Here is a 22211-nt window from a genome sequence, read left to right as displayed (position 1 = left end):
TATTCACTTTTACAGCGTGGTACAAAGAGAAAGTGACAAATAAAGAAGACGGCCCATATTTCAGCCAATATATTTAGAACAGAAGTTCAACAGTGTATTTAATATGGACCCAGGAATGTACCATGAGCATGAGGGAGGGAAAGAGTATGGGAGGACATAAACGTTATTAAAAAAAAAAAAAAACACACACACACACACACACACACACACACACACACACACACACACACACACACACACACACACACACACACACACACACACACACACACACACACACACACACACACAGACACACACAGGAAAAACAGGGTGGAAATAACTCAAAGCATGGATAAGTGAACAAGTCACATCAGAATACTACTGCACAGGGAGGGAGATGATAATGGCAGCAATGTATCTAGACTTTGAAGTCCAGCAGGTTGCAGTCAATCTTGTAGTAAACATAGGGGTAGTACTCCTGCTGGCTCAAGTTCAGTCCTGGGATGTCCATAGAGGCCTGCAGGCACAACACAGACGCCGGAAGAATTACACATACATAATTCTTGTTTGTATCCATATTTCAATACATTCTTTCTTATACTACAGTAAGTTCCCATTAGAGTTTAATAATACAATTGTTCTGTGTAGTTTTTTACTACATCCAAGGGAGGAGGAAACAGGAGGAGGGAGAGTTTGGTGTACTAAAGAAATAATGTATTTACAGTGCTGATAAAACCATCTAGGAGCTTGCCAGAGCCTCTTTGTTTCTGGGCCTATAAGGCAGTGCAAAGTTTCCATAGCATGGTAAACTACACACTTTGCAATTTGTCATTGCCCAGTTCTGTTGGCTTGTTAATTTTATTGTGTTATATTATTATTATTTATTATATATATATTATTTATTATCCCATTTTTATTTACTTTATAGATATTTATATATGTTTATTAATAGCCTATAATAAATAAAAAAATAAAAAATAGTCACAGATTGCCTCCAATCCTCCCAAGTGGGCTCCTCCGTAAAGTGCTCATATTATGCTTTTTCCCTTTCTTTTATTGTGTTATATATATTTTTGTACATGTAATAAGTTAAAGTCCACCCCAAAGGGACTTACCATCTTTCAGAGAAAACACTGTTCACAAACTGTTGTTTTACTACTACTACTATTGTAGTCCAGCCTTTACTTCCGTGACAAACGTACGTCACTTTGTAACACACGTTATAATGCTCGCCTAGGCTAGTTGCTAGCATGGCACGCCCTCATACTCTGCTTCTGACTGGCTTGTAGTGCTGACCTAGGTACTGCGCATGTGCGACTCCCAACAAAAACGGAACAGAAAATAAATATAATTTTTTAACACACTGGTATTGGATCGGTACTCTGTAGTTCCAGTATTGGAATCAGGAAGGAAAAAAATGGTATCGGAAAATCTCTAACAATAACGACTACTACTACTACTACATGATGAATGAGCCAGGTTTTCTGGGATCATGAAGGAAACTTAATCTTTTAAATTTCAGTCATGTCTGTTTAAAAAAAAAAGAAGCATTTTGCATGCCTGAAACATGAAATAATACATTGCACTGATGACAAAAAAACTAAGAAAATCTATAGTTTTTTCCACAAGGGAAACATTTGGTTTGCAGCCAAGTCAAGTCCAGTTAAGAAAATGTATGTTTAACAGGCCAATGGCAACAGACACAAAGGGTGATTTAGTCCCTCGATCCTGAAGTGACAACTAGTAACTCCAAGACCATGAACAAGGGATGATGTAATCTTCTTAAGGACCCTGTTATCATAAAAGTCAAAGAGCTGGACCTGCCTTCCTCCAATAATTCCACTGTCAGAGAGCGTGTGAAGGAGACTCACATCAATGATTGCAGCACTGCTGTCCAGGTGTTTGTACAGTTCAGAGAGCACCTCTCTCAGCTTCTTCATGTTCTTCTTGTTGGGCTGGAGCAGCATGGCCTGGAAGTTCACTGGCAGCCCATATCTATGAAACACAAGAAGTCTGTCAGGCCGTCTTTTATCTTTCCAAGGAAAGAATGAATGGATGGATTACCAAAGTATGGAAAGAGTCACAGACTGATGAAGTTTACGGAGGGCGTTTCATGGAAGGTGCTGGGTCTTCATTTGCTTACCTCAATACTGACTCAACAAACACGCGCAGGGCTTTTATGTGAATCCACGCGATGAAGGCTTCACTGAAATTTACTTTCAGCCATCGTACCAGAGGCCCCTGTGTGGAAAGAAACAGCATTTTAAAAGTTTCTAATAAAGATAAAATACTTGTCAACTGGCTGAAATGGAGCATTCCCATTTTGGGTGTTTTTTTTAATTAGATGCTCCATATAAATAACCAGTAAGCATGATGACAGACTTATAGTATAAATGATCATTGGTTTTTAGTCTTTCAGCCATTACATATAAGACAAGCTGCAGGGCTGTGTATACTCTTATTAAACATTAAATAAAGAAATAAACATAAGCAGCTAAATATCTAATTCACCGAAACATAGTGAGCTCTATTAACTTCTTCCATCCCTACTTAGTCAGTAGTTTGTAAAGAAAACGGCAGCCGTACAAACTGTTTCTTCTTGTCAGTGGACAAACGTGTCATCTCTTCTTTGTCTGCCTTCATCTCCTCTTCATTGTACTGAAAATCACGAACTGTAAACCTAGGTCACACACACACACACACACACACACACACACACACACACACACACACACACACACACACACACACACACACACACACACACACACACACACACACACACACACACACACACACACACACACACACACACACACACACCTGAAAATGGGCTACATACAGACAGACACAAACACGCACTGAGATCCCTCAGTCGTGCTAATTGGAGAGACTGTCGAGTGCCGATTATTATAAAATATTTTTTTAGAGCATAACAAGCCAGTTCCTGCGTTTACAAATAGGTAGCCTACTTCAATAATGAGGTATCATTAACGCTATTTATATTTGTGGTTCATTTTCCTCATTCAGGGAAAACAGAAAAATGATCCGCAATTAAAAGAAAATCTGTCAAATGGCTAAAACTGAAACACAGCTCAAGAGGAACTCCAAATATAAATGAATTTACTTGTTTTCCCTGGCCTTGTGCTTGAAGTCATCTATAGCCTTCCTGAAGAGAGTGACGCTGAACAGGCCGCTGTCGTGGTCTTCAAACAGCAGCCTGGAGGAGAGGAGATGACACATTAACATAAGAGATGGATACATTTCAGCACGTTTTCACATACAAAAGGACCTTGTTGTGACAAAAATAAGCACAGTATTACCTAGACTTTACACTGTGTACACCACCCACACTACTTGGTGTAAAATATAAATATCATTATTGATGATGTTATTCGGTCCATTGTTGGAGCATGTGATGCATGGAAAATGTCCGTGTGAATGGGCAATAAAGTTTTATCTTATAATTATGCAAAAATCCTGTCTATATCCAACATCGCTAGTAATAGTAATTGCAATATTTCCCATAATTGCCCAAAACATCCAGAGGTGTTAAAATGCCCATATTATGAAAGAAAAACACTTTTTCTGGGATTTGGAGTGTTATTTTGTGTCTCTGGTGCTTCCACACACATACAAACAAAAAAAAAACATCCATGTTGTTATGAGTGAGATACGGGTTTCTGAATGTATCCTGCCTTCAGTCTCCGGGTGAGCTGGTCAAAATCAGGGTGAAAAGAGGAGCTGCAGCAAAGTGCAGTAACACAAAAATATGGTGGTTTTTTTTGTTTTTTTAAATTAAACCCTGTAAACCTATTCTGGTACAACCTCAAAATACAATTATGAAAGGCATTCCTACTCCTTATGCCACGTTCTGTCAACCTGAACAAACTGGAACTTTCCTGCACAAGGTCTGGGAGTGTGAACAGGTGCGTGAGTTCTGGATTAAAACAACATCAATAATATCTGATGTGTTAGGATGTTGAATTCCTACTGACCCGACTGTTTTGTTACTTAATGACGACTATAAATTACACCTGCTTGGGAGACAGAAGAAAGTTTGGTTAGCTGGCTCAACCGCGACCAAGAAAATGATAGCTCAGCGCTGGCTCCCCCCACTCGCTTTGTATAAAACAGTGGTTGGTGTATTTTCTAGACATAGTTATGTTTGAGCTCTCTACAGCAAGGATTAACAAAGCCAAGTCATCGATAATAGACCTATGGAAAGGTGCAGCAGCACAAGAATCAGTCCTAATGACCTCAGCATCACAAGAAGTAGAGGAGGGAGACTAGGCAAGGTGTGATTTCTGTTTTTGTTTATTTGTTTGTTTTTTCTTTCTTTTCCTCGAGACCACGGAGGGTGGGGGGTGGGAGAGGGGGTTGTTCTTGTTCAAGTGTGTTTGTATGTTCTGTTGTTATTGTTTAAAATGAAAAATTTTATTAAAAAAAAAATACAATTATGAACCTGAAAATTAGCATAATATGGGCGCTTTAAAGCAACACTAAAGAACTTTTCCTGCTTCGGTCCCCCTACAGGTTGAAAGCGAAATAGTCCTTTACATTACATTGTCCATTTCATTCAAACTACAGATCTGCTACCCGAATGTAATGTAAAGGACAATTCCGCTTCCAACCTGTAGGGGGACCAAAGCGGGAAAAGTTCTTTAGTGTTGCTTTAAAAAGGTCCAATGTGTGGGAATTTCTCCCATCTAGCGTTGAGATCATATATCGCGCCACGCAGTTCAAAGTACGTATTACAGCTATGGTAGCCTTCACGCTTTTTTCTGATGACACAGGTCTCTCGCTCTTTTCAATATCCTTTTTCTTTTTCTGGGCGAAGAAGACTCCTGTTCCTGACATTTGGATTTTGAATACGTGTGGTCCTCCATGTTTCCTTCTTCAAACTTCCCGGGGCCGGGAAGCTACGATACCCATTAGCAGCATTAGCAGCACCTGTGAGTTTATGATGTGACAGCAAAAACGCGAAAGGCGGAGCAGTGAAATCCTGTATGTCCAATACCGGCTAATGTATTTCAAGATGGCGCATGAACATGGAGTGTCTACCCCAGTTCATGCGAATGTAAAATTTCAAGCCAATAGGAATACTTGGAATTGATGGTGGTGGTAAATATTCATGAAAAAGGACAAGTTTGTGAACGGGCAACAAAGATTTTGATAATGAACAACTAAAAACGTTACACACTGGACCTTTAAAGAGAGGGCGAAAATCTGTGGTGGTTGACAAACTTCTATATCGCATTATATATCATCATAGTGCTCCCTCCTACCTCAGACAATAAGTCTTTTAATCATGTAATATATGCTTACATGTTTAGACCAACCTCTCTTTGTCGATCTACTGACCATCCCTTATCTCTTTTCAGTTTATACTCCTGTAGAGCGGGGTCATAGTATACAAAGCTTGTATGATAGCATACACCATTTTGGATTCTCCAGTGGCTTCTGTTCCCTTCATCAACACCGTCAAGATGGTTGGGAATTTGTCAACAATCCAGCTTGAAATTGATCAGCAAAAATAAACTCAACCAAATCAGCTGATTTCACCCTGATTTCCTTCGATACAAATGGGCCTTATTTTAACGATCTAAGCACACGGGGTGCAGGTGCGTTTAGGACGTGTCCAAAACCACTTTTGCTAGTTTGACGGTGGAAAAAAGGGTCTGTGCGCCAGGCGCATGGTTCAAAAGGGTTGTACTTAGTGTCTTCATTAATTCATAGGTGTGTTTTGGGCGTAACGTGCAATTAACCAATCAGTGTCATCTCCCATTCCCTTTAAAAGCAAGGCGCGTTTGTACTTTGGCGCATCGCTATTATGATGGCGGATTTGCACCATAATATTTTTATTTGTAATCTTTTGCATGTTTGTGTGCTGCTGCGCTTCCCTGTGCGTGTGTGTAACAAACATAGTGTGCACGCGCTGTGCATAAGCCTAGGCACATTTTACTAATTTGCTGTTAAAATAACAATGAAATGCTGCGCTATTGACTTTTGTTGGTCAATGGCGCGATCACTTCCCGCTGCCTCAAGATAACAATACGCCAAGAATTCCCCTGAACACACCTCCCTGTAAGACCAGCACGCCCATGGGCGCAAAGATGGGCGCAGGTGCATTTGCTATTTAAACGATGTGGGCGCTGAACAGGAAATTGACAACTGCGTCAGTTGTAAACTAGCAAAGACACTTGAGTCGGGCGTTGCGCTGCGCCGGGTGCAAGATAGGCCCATGGTTACACCAGCTACCTCTTCTTAGCAACAAGGACATGATCCCTCACTGGCTTCTTAATCCCTGCCCTAGCTGCTCAAACGTAAGAGGTTTCCGGTTTACAGCTCACATCAGTAGATGGTGCTCCATATCTGTTCTGGAAATACAGGTTGCTAGGATACCACACCACAATGAGCCACGTCTGTTCAAAAGCCCGAACATAATGCCTGAAATCATCTGGCATTGTTGGCAAAAGGTCAATTTCTTTCTGCAGGTCAACCACATTATGTTTTCTATTTCAATATGAGTCAGTTGCTTTTTACAGGTCAACCATGAAATGTTTCCAATTCTAATCAGAGTCACAGCCCAAAACCTAAACCTTGCTAAAGCAACTTTAGTGGACACAGGGTCACAAACTGATAAAGCAAGGCAAAAAGTCTGGTCCCAGACATTTCTGAAAAAAATAATATTGTATTAAAATTTTAAGTTAAAACGGACACAAATTACTGTCTATTGATACAAAAATAAAAACTGTCAAGAATAGGGAAATCAGAGCTGTTATATCTGTCTGTACAGTATGTGGCATAGTGCATGACATTCATGAAAAATTCAGATACATCACAGAGCAAAACTGTGTTCTTCCTATGGTTGATCAATGATACATTTGTCAAAAAAATGCACACTAAATAATCTAGTTATCCTTACTTTGTGGAGCGTGGCACAACCATTTCTGCAAGGGTTTCATACTCCTTCTGCCAGTCAACATAGCTTGTCCTGGAGATGGTAGAAAGGGGAAGATAACAGCAATGTATTTTACATCTCAAAATAACATTTTAGGGCTGATACCAATACTGATATTCTTAGACAAAAGAAAAGCTGACTTTCATTTTATTTTGAAATTGAATGCATTACAATTTGACCATTTCCATGGCCAAAATGTATTCAGTTATGAGGGTGAAAACACCACATGGGCCTGAACTGAAATTCTTTTCAATTGGTGTCTTCTTAAACAAGTGTAAACTACCCCACGTTACTACTGACATTATACATTTAAAATGTTAAATCAATATTTTTTCCAAATAAATATCAGTTTCCAGACTGTTTTTATGTAGCTGTAATCAGAAGGGAACCTTCTGATGAAAATTCTGATGTGATGAGAAGATTCTAACCACATATTGAATATATAGATACTGATGTAAGTGTACTTGCTTTGGGACAACCACCAGCATGGTAATCAGGTACTCTGAGTCCAGTACAAAGTCCTCTTTCTTAACTATGTCAGCCAAACTCCTGGTCAACAAGCTCCCCCTAAAGGACGACACATGCAGTTCAGGTTGTCAGGCAACTGGAATTTTTCTCAGGAAGACATACAAATATGTTTAATAAGCAATTTTAAATGTTACATGATTTTAACGTCATTCTGTTTTATGGGAAAATAGCCAAAGATAAAATACAGGGTAATCCTGTGTGATCAAGCTAAAAAGTGCCACAGTAGTTAATGCTTCTGTAGTAAAAATTACAGACAACATACAGTAATTATTATTATTATTATTATTATATTGCTCACGCATTTTTCCTCTCCAGGTTTTGCAGGTTTCCCTTTAGGTTGTTGTAGGCTGAAGCTCTGGCCTTCAGGTCATTGTCTATCTGAGCTGCTTGCTAGATAACATAAGAAGAGGATGAACACTATAGATTACTTCAGTGAGGATCATTTCCTGCACAAAACATAATACATAATCTTTGATCACAGGAGTGGGCAAAATCAAACTATGTTTATATGCAATTGTTTATGATGCTGTTTGTGTTACTGGCTATGTGTGTTCTCTGTAGTTGTTTATTCTGTTGTTCTCAGATAGTAAAGGGGGGAGAGAGAGGGGATGATACGCAGCAAAGGGCCGTGGGTCAGAATCAAACCCAGGCCGCTGTCAAGGACTCAGCCTACATGGGGCACACTCTACTGGGTGAGCTAGACTCGCCCCGCAAAAGTGATCTTAATGCCTCAATGATATTGCCTGATTAAAATAAAAATGTACAAAAGAAGAACAGTTAGCATAATAGTCAAACATTATGTCTACAAGTGAGCAGATTTTACCTTGGAGATGATCTCAGAGATGTTTTTCAGCGACTGTTTGATTGGATACTTAGCCATGTCCCACTGAAATCTGGTGATATAGGTGACCAGGTCAACTGTAGAGTGTTGGGGGAAAAAAAGTTAAAGTCATTGGCACTATTCACCTTCATTTCCATAGGCTTTGTGCTGTATATTGATTGTATATCTGAACCCACAGTAACCCATCGTGTCTTTCTGGAGTTTAATCAACAAAATCACGCTGGCTGTTACTTTCTACCACCACCAAGAGAGTGAATGTCCGTCACCATTCTGATGATTAAGTTAACAGCCATTACCTCCATTAGCAAGTAGGTTCTCCTGCACTTTGTCTCGGCTGTCCTCCAGGACATCTGCCATATACTGAGCGACCTTCTTCACCACACTGAAATGCAACACAGGGTGAGGAGAAGGGTCGGAGACCAAAACAAGGGGTCCCAAATAAACAGAAGCAATAGATGTCAACAAGAGGCAGAAGTGTACTAAAATTAGACATTGGTTTATCTAAAAGCTGTCTCCTACTGCCCAGAAGATACAGAGGGCATTTTCAAACTCTTTCAGCTAAGAAATAACACATAGAAGTTTACCTTTCCACAAAAGTGTCTAGTTTAGCCAGTTCATCTGACAGACCCACTAAGACATCTAGTGTTCCGACCTGTTAGAGACAAACACACAAAAATATGCTAGACTACTTATGGAAGGATTTAGTGGTGGGAAATACACATGACTGCTGTGTTTGACCTTGAGATCAGGGATGTTGAACTTGTTGTTATCCGAGAGGTTGTTTGTGCGCGTGGTGGCCACCATCAGCTTGTCCCAGGTCTGCTGGCACGTCTTCTCCCCCGGAGCGGAGATCAACCAGAATTCTGTCATGGCTGCTGGTAAGAGGTTTGTCCACTGGGCCTTTGATGAAAGGACGTTACTGAGGGTGGAGAAAAAGAAGGAGTATTAACAGAACTCTGCTGTGACTTGTTCCAGGGCTGCTGTTCTGTCGCTGACTCTGACCTCCGTAAGAGGGAGGGAAAGTATTAGTAGAGAGAATTGGTGATGATTAAAATGTATACCATGAGAATCTCATGGTATATGTTATCATCATCACTGACTGAATGTCAGTCAGCTGTCTGAATTATTGCTGTATCATGTACACTATGGTAAATATACAGTAACTTGAACATTTCTGGGTGTATTGGGCCATTGCGGGCAATGTTTCAAATGAGTCTTCACTGATTTCAATGATTTTTACATCAATATCATGAAGTACTTAGATTTGTCAGGCATTTAATTGTTTAATTTGTCACTTTTGTTAGGTTATTTTGTCAAACAGTTTCTCCGCTGACTTTCCACAGATATCACAACACAGTAATATATATCTATAATAACATGGTGTGAAAAATGACAATAAAATGACATATGGCGTGATAAAGGACTTTGGATGTCGCACTACCTAGACAACTCAAAATAATGGGAAAATGATATAGCTTGTCAGCAAAGAGAAAACAGAGAACTTTGGAGGCTACAGAATTGTAACAAGGTCTAAGTTTGCATTTGGAGATACATTGCAGCTCTTTTTAATTAAAGCCAAATGTAGCATTTCACACATATATGCTACACATCTTCATTGTCGTAAAATCATTCATATGTAGGCCTATGCTCACCCAAGTACTGTGCTTAAGTACAATTTTGAAGTACTACAGTTTTATGCTACTGAATATATATTTCCACTCGTTACTCACTACATTTCAGAAAAAAATATTGTAGTTTTTACTTCACTACATTTATCTGACCTGTGTTGCTACTTTGGATGTCGAGATTTTAAGCAAAACATATGCTTAACATATAGGCAAATAAAAAGGATGCCTTTGTACACATTAAAATACCCAATGGTATTTGAAGTAGTTAAAAAAAATCGTTTTTTCCTCAAACTTCTACAACATTAAAAATGTTGCTTACATGTTAATGCATCATTAATAATCAAATAATACACAAGGGATACTATAATTCTGCATGAGTACTTTCAATTTGGATATTTACGTTCATTTTGCTGATACTATTTTGAAACCTTTACTAAAATTATATTTTGAATGCTTGACTTTTATTTGTAACGGAGTATTCTCACATGCAATTACTACCTTTGCTAAAGTAAAGAGTACTTTTCCACAACTGACCCTCCATGAATCAGTGTCACAGTATAAAGCGCTTTGTTCCTCTTTTCATCGGATTCATGAACTTCGTCACATTTCCCTTAATTGTAATATGAACACTGCACACACTGGTTACTGCATCAGTAAAGCACAGCAGAGACAGGCAGGTCTCCATGTCTGCTGATTGACGGTCATATGACCAGTGTCTGTGCTGCAGAGGACATGTTAAATACTGATCCTCCTCTTAATTGAACACTATGAACAACACATGGCTAACTGCTGGTCTTTAGGTTTGATTTGTTAATCATTCACACTTAAAATCACTCATTGTATTAGCTTAATATACCTGGTAGCTATATGGTTAAATTCAGTGTTAGCTCGCTGCTGAAACGAGCTTGTTTGCATCGCAGTCTCACGCTGTCACGATGTCAATAATTGGTGTATTTCCGTACTTACCGGCGTGTTTAATGGCTTCAGTATTTGGTCCACACGGTGTAAATCAATTAAACAGTCGCAGCTTCCCATACATAGAGCAGATAATAACAGCTTTTCGACTCAAAGGTGCTTCAACACAGCATCTCCCAGTCAGCTGATCAGGGGCAGTTGTTGTGCGACTGCGCAAAGCTGCTACGCACTACACTGCCTTCACGTGACAAGTCCTCGTGAGGTTTAGTGTCAGAAAAGTCATAAAGTCAGAAATAGTAATAGATATGTATATAAAAATGAGTCAATATAGTTCAAAATGTTAACCTTTTTAAAAGAAATTCAAAAATTACAACACTTTTATTTATTTATTTCAGGAGACTTGTACACATTTATTTATTTCAGGGGACTTTTATTACATAAGTCCACACAAATTTATTTCCCTCTCTTTTTCATCTGTTATAGTCAAATGAAGGGGGCGTGGTTATCTCAGACTTCAAGCAACTAGTAGCCTGACATTGATTGCAAGCATTTCTGCCAAGCAAATAAAACATGAGAAGATGCTGCACGCATTGTCAGACACAACCAGGTTCCTGGAACCGCTTGCCCATTCGCGCGACCGACAAAGTCCATCAGCAGCTGTCTCCGAGCCTGTCTCCAAAGCATCCACCTGCGCCAATACATCGATATATCACGATATGAGACTAGATATCGTCTTAGATTTGAATTGAATATTTGAATATCGTAAATGGCTTAAGTTTTGTCTTGTCCTGGTTTTTAAGGTTTAAGGTAAGTGATGTTATTTTCTGAATTTACCAGACTGTTCTGTTTATCTGAAATCTAGGCTAATTGTCGCCAATCATCCGGGTAATTTTATACAGTAAGTTGAACTTTTTTTGCTTAATGCCAAAAGTCCATTAGTTAGCCTGTAGCTATTCCTTAACTCAACTAAATATTATGCTACCTAAAAAGTCGGCTAGCTAACGTTACTTATGAGTCGGCAGAGAAATGCAAATTTGCCTACAGAACACTGTTCGCTAGTGATGGTCAAATGAAGCTCCGCGAACCACTGTCTTTACTTTCTGAGCTCACTAGATGGCGCTCTCTGTTCAACAAAGGGTTGAAAACACACTGAATTGCCATTCCTTTAACATTTTTCTTTGAACAGAGAGTGCTATCTAGTGAGCTGAGAAAATAAAGACAGTGGTTCGCAAAGCTTCATTTGCCCATCACTACTGTTCGCCAAAACAACCAGACACAGTTTCTTCCTACAGGCTGTCACTCAGGGACAAATCTAGGATCAGACTTTTAGGGGGCTCAGCCCCTAATGAGAATGTGACACGGATACAGTGCCTTGCAAAAGTATTAACCCCCCCTCCCTACTGAACAACAACATCAGCTATCGTTTTTTTGACACTATGATGGAACTAAACCTGACACTGTATAAGTCACAGTAATAACGACCAATTGACACAAACATTCAACAATTTTAGTTGCTTACGTTTCAATTTGGGTTCTAATCTTTCTTTTTAAGATTATTTTTACAACCACATCCTGCTCTCCCTCTGACAGATTAGCTAGAGACTCAGTCAACGGTGGGAGTCTGGCACAACCACCTCTGATTGGCCAACACTAGTTTCTGTTAACCCTTTCCTTGACTGGGTTACAGGTGCATAGCATCGGCAACAGCCACACAGGATATAAAAACAGTTTCAAGTCCTTTGAACCTGTAATTGTTTGTCTGTCACTTACAGACAAGTTTGCAAACTCTCACTTGAAGTAACAAAATTGATTAAAAAAAAAGGTTTTTTAATTATTTTTAAAGGGGGCTGAGATGAAATTTAGGGGGGCTTGAGCCCCCCTAAAAAGGGTCTAAAATCGCCCATGCAAATGTCCGTTTGGTTAAACAGTTCATTGTTAACATCCCTATCTGAAAAATAATAGTTATTAATAGTCAGTACTTTTTGGATGACAAACAATGATGACAAAATGTTTTTGGCATTTATTTGCTGGTATTTTGTTGTTACTTATCAGCTGTCAGTCTGTCATATAGGCCTGGCCTACCAATACTATGACAATAGCTGATACTGGTGGATATATCTGCCCAGCTCCAACATTCCTTTTACTTAAAGGAAGCTGTCTTACTGAACTCTTCATAATTTGGGAACATTTTTTATTTTTTATTTGTTTGTATGCCAGAGTGTTGAGAATTGATTATGGATGCAGTTGTTTGTTTATATCCTTAACTTCTGCTGCAAATTGAGTTTCCTTCCTGATGACAGTCAAGTTAATTAAAATTAGCTGAATTTAGCAGAACTGAAGCACAAAATCTTATTTTATTCCTATCCTCGTGGACCTTTGAAGCATAATATACTTTATTTGCTTGCTTTTATGCACACCTTGTTTTTATTGTCATTTGTCTATGAGTTATAGCTATGTAAAGCACTTTATTTTGTATATATATATTACACTGCACACAATTACTTTACAAATAAGCCTTGACTTGACTGTTCCACTAGTCCCAAATAGATTTAGAAGCCATATCTTCTTTCTCAGAAATATGAACTGCAGGGCTCAATTTGATTAGCTCTTCTTCTACCTTATGGCAATTAGCATGACTGTAGGCTACTGCATGAATCCATACATTTAATCCAGTCACTTGGTCTCTGAACCGGAAGGTCAGTCAGCTAAACGTCTTAAAATATCAGCGTGAGAGTGCTTTCATAGAGAACTTTCCTTGTTGTTTAGGCACTTTTCTAGGCCACTTTGTTTTGTATACAGTGTCCCTCGGACACACAAAGATAGATAAACGCTATAGGACAGCCAGACAGACACATAGATGAAGCCATGCAGCGTATTGCTCCAATGTCACAGAAATACAAGTCATACGACTAAGGCTGGCTGCAGGCTGAGTTTTTGTGGCAGACATTCAGTGTTGTACTGAACTCCTGACCACCATGCTTAATGAGATAAATTTTTTCAAAATGAATTTCTTACCATCAAACTGAATAGCACAAACTATTCAATTATCACAGTTGGCAAGTGTGGCTTAAAGACTAATCAACAAAACATTCAATAAACTCTTGAATCTTAATAATCCCCCAGATCAGATTGTGTGAGACATTAGCAGGAACACAGTGAATGTCAAAATATCTGCTACCTAGACAGAGGCATATTGTGTGACATAAAACAAGGCCATATTTTAGCAATCTTTTGGTGAGATGTTTTGAAACCAGTAAGGAGAAGTGAGAAGAGCCAACAATACAAAAATACAAATATCCTGAAGACGTGTATGATCAAAGACAGCTTGAGCCAGGATGCTAAATCATGTTAAACAGCCTATGTAAAGTATAACAATCAGGTTCACCATAAGCTTCACCAGCTGTAACATTAAAATGCGGCTTGTGTGTCAAAGCATCAGTAATAATATTCCAAAATTAGTGGTTTTATGTTTGGTACACACTGATAAATGCATAGCCTATCTTTACAGTGGTGAAATAATGTATATATTTGACTTATATACGATGTATATATATATTGTATATAAGTCATACGATATATATTCTGGGCATTCTGGGTACTATAATATAACTCTGAAAGGGCCCATTTTGCCCAACAAGTACCTTTACTTTAATACTTTAAGTACATTTTTGCTGTTAATGCTTTTGTGCTTTTACTTGAAATCTTGAATGAAGCAGTTTTACTTGTACAAGATTATTTTTCAAAGCAGTATGGCTACTTTACTTAAGTAAAATAAATGAGAAGGCTACTTCTTCCACCACTGTTTCACAATTTTGCAGTGTCACTGTGAGAAATTGCGCCAATGGGGGCTTTTTTAAGAAAACATTGTTTAGCATTTTGTTAAGCATTATGCTTAAATATAGGTTTTTTTTTATAGCTGTGAGTGGACTGTGTAGAATTAGTGGTCTTGGGCAGCTGGGATTGTTCAACAAGTGTATCTGAAGTGTCTCGTGAAAAAAAGAGCAGTTGAGGTCTTAGGCTGGTTGACTAAATCGAGTAGCCATCTACGGGAAGTTTATGGTTATGTAACCTGAATAAACATCATCACAGATCTACGGCGGCCTGTAAGATATTCGGAAATACATATTTGGTATGTTCTCAAAAATGCAGAAACCTCATTGGTGGAACTGAGCGTTAGGCCCCGCCCAATGCCGTTGATTACCTTTTCCATTTCCTCTGCTCGTCTTCAGTAGTCCTCCGCCCATCAACCGATAGAGAAGACGCTACTCAACCGAAGCTCGTCCATCTACACATATGGCAAAAACCGCTCTCTTTCTTTCTTATATCGTTGTGCCCACTACTGTTTAAAAATTCCGCCGAAAAAGAAAAGACGAGTTTCCAAAACATTCTGGCCGTTATCTCACGTAAGTAAAGCGAAATACTTGGGTTGAGTTCCTTGGATTTAGCAAGCGGACGTAACATGGCGGGCTAGTCTTTCTGCCTTCTAGCCACACATGACAGACCGATTCATTGAATTTAGTGTAGTTGAGATGCCTTAATGTTAAATTGAATGGTCTTAGTAAATTATGAAGCGATCCTAGCACCTCAGTTTAGTGTTTACTCCTGTATTGTGCCAGTGTTTGGGTTTGTTTGGGGGTTATTAACAAAATGCAGTGCTAACATAAGCTTCTTCCTACGACGTACAGTCAACAGCCAGCTCAACATTAGCAGCGCTCCCGTTGCCGAGAATATCTCAGCAGCGCGTTTCCTCGCGATGGTGTTGTTAAATACAGCTGCACTTTTACGTGTTTAATGTAAATGTTAATGAAGTGTGCGGTATAAAATTTCATGTTGTTTTTGTGACTGTAATAATGGGTCATTTGTAAAGTTCTGACACTATTTGCGCGCACACTCGCGTGTTTTATTATGTCATAATAATGTGGACTAATCGTGATTAAAAATAGTCAGTCAGTCAGGAATAATATAATGGGTGTTTATTGGTTTAAAATAAACAACGACACTTATCGATTGTGCCGGTGAAATGTTGACCACGGTGACAACAAATGTGAACCCATAATAGCGGAAATGGCCGACAAGCCTAGTCTAGCCTAGCCAAAGACACTGCATTTCATGTGATTTCACTTTTGATAACCGCATGGTGCATGCCTTTCGTTTAAAGTGTATTTCCTATGTTCAAATCTAATATTATGTGTTTGTCCCTCAGGGCTCCCCTGTCTCTGCACAGGTGTATGAGCGCTACCCAGGGGGCCTAGGGGCGGCTCTTTACCGGGAGCACTTTGACTTCAACGCTGAGCCACCTTGGGATCCTAGCTGATAGCGGGACAGGTCCGTCTCCTGACTTGTCCATGTGAGTGACTCACTGTGTCTTGTACACACCAAAGAAGCATGCTGACTTACATGCACATACCTGTAGCAAAGTCCAGGGGCATTGTATTCTGGGTGGAATTTGGCATATAAACCATGATGTGAGTAAACACGTTTGTATTTGTTTTAAAGTGTTTTTTAGGGTGAGTATGGATTTTGATAAAAGCTCAGTGAGGTGTGGAGTTTACTACTTTTCTAATTATGCAAAAAAGAATGGGATAACGTGTGTCCAAAGGAACTACAGTCATATGTGTAGCTGTTGATTTTAAACGTGGAAATTAATCTAGGTAAAAGTTCATCATCCTCTTTGTATGCCTGTGTATTTTACCTGGTTAAATTGCTGTAAAAAAGTTTATTGTGGTGATATTAATAGTCATGTTTTGTTTTTTTCTCCCTCCTTTTCTAGTTTGTTGCATACCGGCAGGACCCCATTGGCTCAGTCGTGACCCCTTGATTTGCTTATCTGTTCTTTATGATTGTCGGCTTAGCGTAATACGGTTGAGATGAAAGGACTCGCTGACAAACCCAGCTACATCATTGAACTCCTGGAGGGAGGAGTGACCCTTGAAGATGTTATTGACGGACGAATCTGCGAGCAGGCTCAGGTCAGTTCACCATGAAGTTCTTTTTATGGCTTCAGGTTGCAGTGGAAGTCCTTCTCAAAAAGCTTCAAATAGCTTTTATGACACGGTCATTAACACTTTGCAGGTTTGACCAGTTGCTTTTGTACTCAGTGCAGACTTCACCTCCTTGTGTTCCCAGGTGGAGAAGAGTGCGTTTGTGGTGGGTGACCTCGGTGCCCTGATGAGGCAGCATGCATGCTGGCAGAGCGTAGTGCCACAGCTCCAGCCTTACTATCCAGTCAAGTGCAACAGCAGCCCCGTCGTCATTGAGGTGCTGGCATCTTTGGGCCTGGGCTTTATCTGTGCTAACAAGGTAAGCTTAAACTTCACAGAGTCAAATTTAGGTAGCTTATTTGCACATTGCTTCACCCTTTTGTGAAAGCTATTGACATTTTGGGGCTGTTACATTTCAAGCCCTCAATTGATTACTAGTCAGCTGATGACTGTAATCCTTTCAACGTATGCAACACACTTAGTACTTAGTTTTTATGGGGCTTTTAGACTTTGCTGCGTTCATTTCTCTAAAGTGTTTGTCCACTTTTCCACAGACTGAAGTGAGCCTGGTGCTGGAGCACGGCGTGCCTCCAGACAACATCATTCTGTCAGGCGTTTGCAAGCAGCTGGCACACATCAAGCATGCTGCCAAGAACAACATCCAGCATCTTGTGTGCGAAAATGAGGCAGAGTTGTCCAAGATTTCCCGCCTACACCCCAGTGCAAAGTAGGCAGCAAACCTGAAAAAAAACTCAGAAGATTGGGAAAGCCGTTAAAGATGTCAAAGACGTCTTATTTTGCTTAGATGGATGTTCTTTCATGTTTTGATCTCTGGCTGATGTTCCTTTTTATTTTGGTCTCACCTAGGTTGCTGCTGCAGTTGACCACCAAGGCCCACGCAGCTGAGACCAGCATGTCCTTCGGCTTCTCTCTGAAGAGCTGCCGGCACCTGCTGGAAGCAGCCAAGGAGCTTGGAGTCCAGGTGGTTGGGGTGACCTTCCATATCCCCAGCTCCTGCCAAGACCTGCAACAGGCCTACACCCATGCGCTGTCAGATGCCCGCTGTGTGTTTGACATGGGGGTGGGTACTGTCTGGAAAATGTTCTCATTATTTCTTTTCATTAAGAAGGACTCTTTGACATGCAGGGATCGAACTGCCAATTTTGTGGTTGGAAGGACGACCCATTCTACCTCTGAGCCACAGCCACCCCATGAATATGAAATTATTAATTTAGTAGATATGAGTCAACTTTTTTTTTCAGTATCCTAAATAACTTTTTAATCCCTTGTTCTTTCTACGGTTTGCTGTTTCCTTTCAGGTGGATCTGGGCTTCAACATGAACATCCTGGACATTGGTGGTGGATTTACTGGCTCAGAGTTTCAGCTCAAACTGGTAAGTGCTAAACGGCTGCGTTATATCTGGGAATGCTGTAATTGGACTGTCAAATGACAATGAACAGGTTCTGCAAAGACTTACCTTAACGGATTAACACAAGTGAAAATATAAACCTTTAAAAAAAAAAAAAAAAAAAAAAGTACAAGTTCAACTCTGGATGTTCGGCCATCTATTTGTAGCTTAATCAACGCATCACTTGCCTCTCACTAACAGCGTGCATGGAAAAATGTATTTCAGCTTTTAATGCCTACAACTAAAGTTTTGCATGTTTGTTTTTATCTGGAAATGCCCTCTGAATGCATATTTGCTTTAACTTTATGTGTGCAGGTTGAGTCTGCAGTCAGGCCGCTGCTGGATGCTTACTTCCCCCCACTGTCCGGTGTGCAAGTGTTGGCCCAGCCAGGCAGCTTCTACGTGGCCTCGGCTTTCAGCCTGGCTGTCAACGTTATCGGCAAAAAGGTGGTTGCCCGCCACTGGGACAGCCTCGCTCAAGGTGAGTTACTTAATCCTCTTAATCTGACTGGAATACACTTGTCTTTGCACTCTGACTGTGAATATATGCTGATAATCATATGCAGTTTTCGAAAAGAAAAACATTTTGTGTTCTCATTTTTTTTTTTTTTTTTTTTGTCAAGTTTTTTACACATGGGTGTGGCATAATCATAACAAAACCATCAGAGGTCAAGTCCTCGGTTTGTAGATAATGCACTATGTTCTATATTTCTGACATGGTCAACCACTGTATTTACACAGGTGTGAACAATGAAGATACTGAGTTCCTGTACTACATGAATGAGGGTGTTTATGGCCCATTCAGCTGCAAGCTACTGGGAAACTCCATCGCTGCCCCGTCAGTGCACAAGGTCAGTAGGCCTCTGAATGAAGAATCTGATAGCAGCTCTAGTTTAATAGGGAAAAGGGGTCATGCATTATGACTATTTAAGAATTAAGAAGGATCATAATTGCTGGTGAACTATATTGACCAGTGTAAAGACCCTACATTGGTTCTGGGGATTTCATACAAAGCTGAGGTATTTAAACCTACAATGTGACATTGGTCAAAAAGGTTGATAGCGACTCACAAACAGCTGTTTGCTACCCAACTGTACACCCTACCAGATCAGGACCGCTAGTGACAGTTCAATATTTTCCTCTTCTACGCTCTGTTTACCTCACAATCATTTGCCTAATGAAGGTCTTGTACCGAAACGTCGCTAATATAAATGTATCTTTTGCAAGTTAGACAGTGTGCAGGATTTTGTTTGCAGCTTTTGACCTACTTGTCCCTCTCCTATGCACCTGTGTTTACCTCACAATCATCATAAAATGACTCCAACTCTACAAAATAAAACTGGAGCTGTAGTTAACTAATAATGGAGGGCAAAATAAACAAAGATGGCTTGTGATGTAGAATTTGTGTTCTGGTGCTTCAGGGCAGTTTTAATTAATTTCATATACCCCAGACCCCTGATGCTAACAGTTGTAGTCTGCTATATTGGCTGATGCATCAGACTGTGATTGTAGATATTGCTCTCCTCCTATAATTAGGAGTATATTTTACATGTGCAGTAGAGATGTCATTACCTGTGACAGATGGTCTTGCTCATTTAGGGTGACACTTTTCTTCTCTCCAGCATGTGCGGTGTGCTGATGAGGGAGTGTATCCCAGCAGCCTGTGGGGCCCGTCACTGGACCAGCTGGACCAGGTGGTGGAGCGCTGCCTGCTGCCTGAGCTCAGTGTGGGAGACTGGCTTTGCTTCTCCAACATGGGAGTGTGTGGCCTGGAGGAGTTCACCTGCCTCTCCGGCCCCCCCCAGCTGCCCGTCTACTACACTGTCTCCACCTGTGACTGGTGAGTATAGAGTGAGTTAGCATGTGAAGGCTCACCACTAATCCAGATGAAGTAAGGATATGATACACTTACAGAGAACTGATTCTGATGCTTTGTGTTGTCCACAGGTACGAAATGCAGGAGGCTGGTGTGGCACTGGACAGTGCCATGAAGAATTTCTCCATGGTCCAGTACAGTGCGTAACTACCCTCTGCCCCTGTCCCGTATTATATTGCACAGATTCTCCTTAGCTTCTGCTTTCACAATGTGAGAAGAGGGGTGAACGAGGTATTTGGGACAATGGGCTGAATGTGGTCAACATTCCAGCCACCTTAGCAGTAGTCTATTGTTTCTTCCAGGAAATTGACTTTATTTTTTATTTTTTTACCTCAAAATGGGAAACAATTGGTTGTCTAAATTGGTTTGGTAAATTTGATCTGGAAGATAATTTTCTCATTCTCGCTCCTCCCTCTAAAATCAGTCAGCTAAAAGAACTCCAGCTCAAATGACATTATGCAACAAAATGGACGACTCTTTGGAGATGGGACCCCCCCAAACATTTTTGGGGTGGTTTGTTTCCTAAATCAGTTTACAAAATGTACACTTGATTTAAATCATGTTCTCTATTGATTACTGTTGACAGTCGTGTAAAACCCGTCTGTTCAACACCAATACATTTTGTCTGTAGATGATTTTTGAAGTGTTTAAAAGAATCAATGCCTATTGTAGATTCTGTACTTCAGACCCCTCACTTTGCATAGTTTAAATGAAATTATGACAATGTAACCTATTTCTTTATCGCAGCTCACATCAATGCATTTTTATTTATTGGATTCAGATATTATGGGGCAAATTTAAAGCTCCATCTTTAAGTGTGTTTTGCCCAGGTATTATGCTGTGGCCCATCTAACAGTGTTTATAAAATATTGATGTGTTTTTTAACGCTACATGGATTAAGTGTGCTGTGATTTCCATTTGTGACCTCAGTGGTTTCCCTTTACTCGAAAGGCATGAAGGAATTTCTGTGGGAGATTCTCTCTACGCTGAGCTATAGCTTGAATACAGAGAACTGCATACATAGTACACTCCTTGCCACTAATAGAGTGAGGTTAATCTGGTTTAAAATGCACAACTTTTTTGTAGGTTAAATAAGTACTGTGACATTTAGCGCGACCCTGATTTTTCAGATCTTCATATTAGTGTCTCTTTCCAAGGGATTGGTCCTTGTTCACCCAGGATCTGAAAAACCAGCAAAGGAGCCATTTCTGATGAGTGCTCAAACATAACGAATCTGTAGGTGGCAGATGTGGACTTGCATGTCTATAGCTCTCACATGAAAGACATGCTAGTTGTACACAGACCTCTGAGGCAGTGCAAATGGCAAATAACATGCCAGACTTTTCCTCATGTCTCTAAAGTTATGAGGGGCATAATGCACTCTCTTGTACAGCTATGTCTGATAATATTAAAGGTGACCTGACTTAACTGCAGTTTTTAAAGAATCCAGCCCTTGTGTGTTAAAATGACTAATGTATTAATTACTTACTTGTCTAAGGCACTAATGGACCATAGCCTGTTTTTGACTGTAAATTGTGCTTGTTAAAGTAATGAAAGTGATTAATTTAATACATTTCTGACTGAAATCATTTGTCTTGTGTATGTGTGATCTTTGGTGTAAGGGGTGGAACAGTTATAGCTTCCTACACATTCTGGATAAAATCTTCACGGTTTGCCAACCTAGTTCCAAAACAAATGTTTCTGATCTGTTATGGGTCTGGTGTGTGTTGTGATTACACAGTAGTTGAATTTCCTGGAAACTATCTAATCCAGATTTAGGGCTGCTTAGGCTGTTTTCTTTGCAGCCAGGAATGAGATCTCCCTTGCGGCTGAATCTAATAGTACATTAGTACAGTATTTGAATGTGTTTTGATGATAGTATGTATTTTCCAAAGATGATTGGATCTGTAAATCACTTTAGATGTATATTACAAGATAGCAGAGCACTACAGTGTCATCTTAAACCAGAAAAGAGCATTTAATCAGTGACATGGGCTGCTGCTGTGTGTTTTAAAGAAAACCGGCATGTGCTTTGATGACAAACACAATAAATGCCAATTCAATTACAGAGTAATTAAAGAGCTCAG

At 39.9% G+C, this 22211-nt stretch overlaps 2 protein-coding genes across 3 annotated transcripts; one reads left to right on the top strand and one right to left on the bottom strand.

Annotated features, from left to right (window-relative positions):
* Positions 1 to 242: 242 nt before the first annotated feature.
* atp6v1c1b (ATPase H+ transporting V1 subunit C1b) lies at positions 243 to 11097 on the bottom strand. The gene is made up of 13 exons (XM_028597503.1): positions 10910 to 11097; positions 9054 to 9234; positions 8900 to 8967; positions 8612 to 8697; positions 8298 to 8392; positions 7773 to 7864; positions 7415 to 7513; positions 6911 to 6979; positions 3110 to 3202; positions 2569 to 2662; positions 2126 to 2223; positions 1854 to 1977; positions 243 to 499 (listed from the first exon to the last, which is right to left on the bottom strand). The coding sequence occupies exons 2-13, from the start codon at positions 9183 to 9185 to the stop codon at positions 401 to 403; spliced, it is 1149 nt and encodes a 382-aa protein (XP_028453304.1). The 5' UTR covers positions 9186 to 9234; positions 10910 to 11097; the 3' UTR covers positions 243 to 400.
* A 3985-nt stretch (positions 11098 to 15082) lies between these two features.
* Positions 15083 to 21713, top strand: azin1b (antizyme inhibitor 1b). 2 transcript variants are annotated; one of them, XM_028597895.1, is made up of 11 exons: positions 15083 to 15261; positions 16062 to 16205; positions 16629 to 16827; positions 16985 to 17158; positions 17394 to 17566; positions 17707 to 17920; positions 18159 to 18233; positions 18564 to 18729; positions 18990 to 19099; positions 19871 to 20088; positions 20196 to 21713. In XM_028597895.1, exons 3-11 carry the CDS (start codon positions 16726 to 16728, stop codon positions 20269 to 20271), a joined length of 1308 nt encoding a protein of 435 aa, XP_028453696.1. In that variant the 5' UTR covers positions 15083 to 15261; positions 16062 to 16205; positions 16629 to 16725; the 3' UTR covers positions 20272 to 21713. The 2 variants fall into 2 exon arrangements, with proteins under 2 accessions (XP_028453696.1, XP_028453697.1); XM_028597896.1 differs by lacking the exons at positions 15083 to 15261; positions 16062 to 16205 and adding an exon at positions 16217 to 16323.
* The last annotated feature ends 498 nt before the right edge of the window (positions 21714 to 22211 follow it).

Source organism: Perca flavescens, chromosome 14 (genome assembly GCF_004354835.1).
Source record: "Perca flavescens isolate YP-PL-M2 chromosome 14, PFLA_1.0, whole genome shotgun sequence".
Lineage (NCBI taxonomy): Eukaryota > Metazoa > Chordata > Actinopteri > Perciformes > Percidae > Perca > Perca flavescens.
Note: the sequence above shows the minus strand (reverse complement) of the source record. Positions and strands in the feature narration are given on the sequence as shown.